General features: G+C 53.1%; 1 protein-coding gene across 1 annotated transcript; it reads right to left on the bottom strand.

The window, feature by feature from the left end:
* Positions 1 to 84: 84 nt before the first annotated feature.
* LOC109509803 (mediator of RNA polymerase II transcription subunit 4) lies at positions 85 to 2,097 on the bottom strand. The gene is made up of 7 exons (XM_019859656.1): positions 1,970 to 2,097; positions 1,775 to 1,841; positions 1,094 to 1,264; positions 835 to 892; positions 678 to 764; positions 396 to 527; positions 85 to 328 (listed from the first exon to the last, which is right to left on the bottom strand). Exons 1-7 carry the CDS (start codon positions 2,059 to 2,061, stop codon positions 156 to 158), a joined length of 780 nt encoding a protein of 259 aa, XP_019715215.1. The 5' UTR covers positions 2,062 to 2,097; the 3' UTR covers positions 85 to 155.
* Positions 2,098 to 2,158: the final 61 nt, after the last annotated feature.

The raw sequence follows: 2,158 nt of genomic DNA, 5'->3' as shown, positions 1-2,158 counted from the left end.
GTGTCCCCAGCAAACAAACTTGTAGTTGAATTACAAAGCCCATTCTTTCCTTTTTACATCATCAAATAAATATCTGTACAAAACACATTTCGACTCAAAAGTTTTATTAACAAAAATAATTAAGAACACGACAAAGGCACGCACGCAAAGATCTTTCAGTCCGAGTCGCTGCTGCTGCTGGAGGAGTCCGTGGACATGGCCTCCACGTCGTCCTCGTTCTCCTTGTTGTGCCCGGGCGGCTCCAAACCGAAGTCGCCGGCGTGGTGCGGCGGCAGCATGCCCGCCGACAGCTCCGATGACTGCCAGGGGTAATGCGGCGTCAGCACATCTGGGAGGAAGGCACCAGAGGCGAGGCGTTTACAACTGGGAAACGAGACAATCGAAGGACGGCGTACCTGGTAACCTCCCGGCGGCGAGGGCGTCGCCCGGCAGGTGTCCGTTGACGCCGTTGGTGGGCAGGTTGGCCATGTGGCCCAGCACGCCGCTGCGCATCTCCAGGTCGGTGGGGTACGGGCGCCGCGGGTCGCCTACGTGAGCAAAACGAGTAAACTTGAGTGAGGCATGCCGTCGATCTCCATTTCCTCGGAGACCTTTCATCTGGGTTTTCAGGGAACCGACCGGTCGCTAGACAATCACAGGGCAAACGTCGGCAAAAGAATAGAGCGGTCGGACCAAACCTGGGAGCCAGTTGAGCGGCGCGCACACAGCGTTACTGGCGCTGATCCTGTGCGCGTACTTGATGAGCTCCTCAGACGATATACTTCCTGCGGGGGACGACAGGCTTTCAATCAATCTATCACGCGACGGACTGGTTGCAGAGACGCGTCGCCGCACCTTTCCTGGCTCGCTCGATGGACTTGAGCTTCTCCTTGGCCTGGTAAACGGCTGTCGCCTGACAACGGAGGGAGACCAGTTGCATTAAATAAAAAATTTGGGGGGCGGCTCACGCCTGATGTACACAGACACACACACACAAATATCTCAATCGCGGCTTGTATGTCCAAACACTTGTAAATGGGGTTGCTCGAATCTCAAGGCGGCAGTGTCAACGTTCGGGAGGATGCGCTCGTCCGGCAAAGGAGGAGAGACGCACCAGGATGTGCTCGGCCTCCTTGAGCTGCTTCTGCAACTGCTGGATGTCGCTGTCTCGCTTCTCCACCTCCTTTTCCAGCTGCTGCATCTCCTGGTGCACCTTGCCCTGCCGTTGGGCCACCTCCATCAGGTCCTGGAACTCGCGGTCACGCTGCACCAGCAGCTCCAGGATCTGACACCAGCACACGGATGCGCACGTCTTAAGTCACGCATGTTTAGATAAACATCCAAAGGTAGAGAAGTGCATAAAAAGAAACATATCCACTGCCATTTGTGGCCAAAGCAGATTTCGAACACTGCAATAAAAAAAATATATAGCTTAAAGGTGACTTCATTTCAGAATGAGCCTTAAGTGTGCCTCTACATGTGGCAAAGACTTTCTCATGACTAACAACGCAAGCTAAAAGTCGCGCTTTTTACACGCACACCCCGCTTGTCTCTCTGTCGGAATACATGTCTTCAACATACTTCCTTGATGCCAATGAATGTGCTATTTGCCTATTAGACGGGGCTTGTGGCTTCGGAGAGAGTACAAAATCACGAATAGGTGAATTGTAGCAGACAGGCGCGGAATCGATCAATTCGACAGTAAAATTCGCGAGTCTGCCAGCTTTTGAATGCATCTAAATTTCTCGTCACCGTACAAGTGCCCGTGGATGTCCCCGGGCGGAGTGCCTGGTACCTGAGTGTCCTCGCCGGGCTGTGGGAGTTTCTGACTTCGCGACAGAGCCAGCATCTCGATCAGTTCCCTTTGAAGGAAAACAGCGGTCACGTGGTCAGAAAGCACCACTGGAGAGGTGACTGACAGACGAGGTGGACAAAATAGCAAGCGAACTAGTTTTAAAAACTAACACAAAGTAACAGTATTTCACTTTACCGAGACAAAACCTCCAAATCGTCCAAAACATTCAACAGACGCTCTTTTGTTGGCTTCACCGTCGCGGCGGCAGCCATGATCACTGCCGCCATTTCCGTATAAGATTGGAAACGGAAATGACGCAAAGGAGCGGAAGTGAAAACCGGAAGCTACTTCGCTCGCGCGCCCGTGTGGGCGAGCGCCCACACG

This window comes from Hippocampus comes, unplaced genomic scaffold (assembly GCF_001891065.2).
Source record: "Hippocampus comes isolate QL1 unplaced genomic scaffold, H_comes_QL1_v1.1 C17036859, whole genome shotgun sequence".
Taxonomy (NCBI): Eukaryota; Metazoa; Chordata; class Actinopteri; order Syngnathiformes; family Syngnathidae; genus Hippocampus; species Hippocampus comes.
The sequence above is the reverse complement of the archived record's forward strand: the minus strand, read 5'-3'. Positions and strand labels throughout refer to the sequence as shown.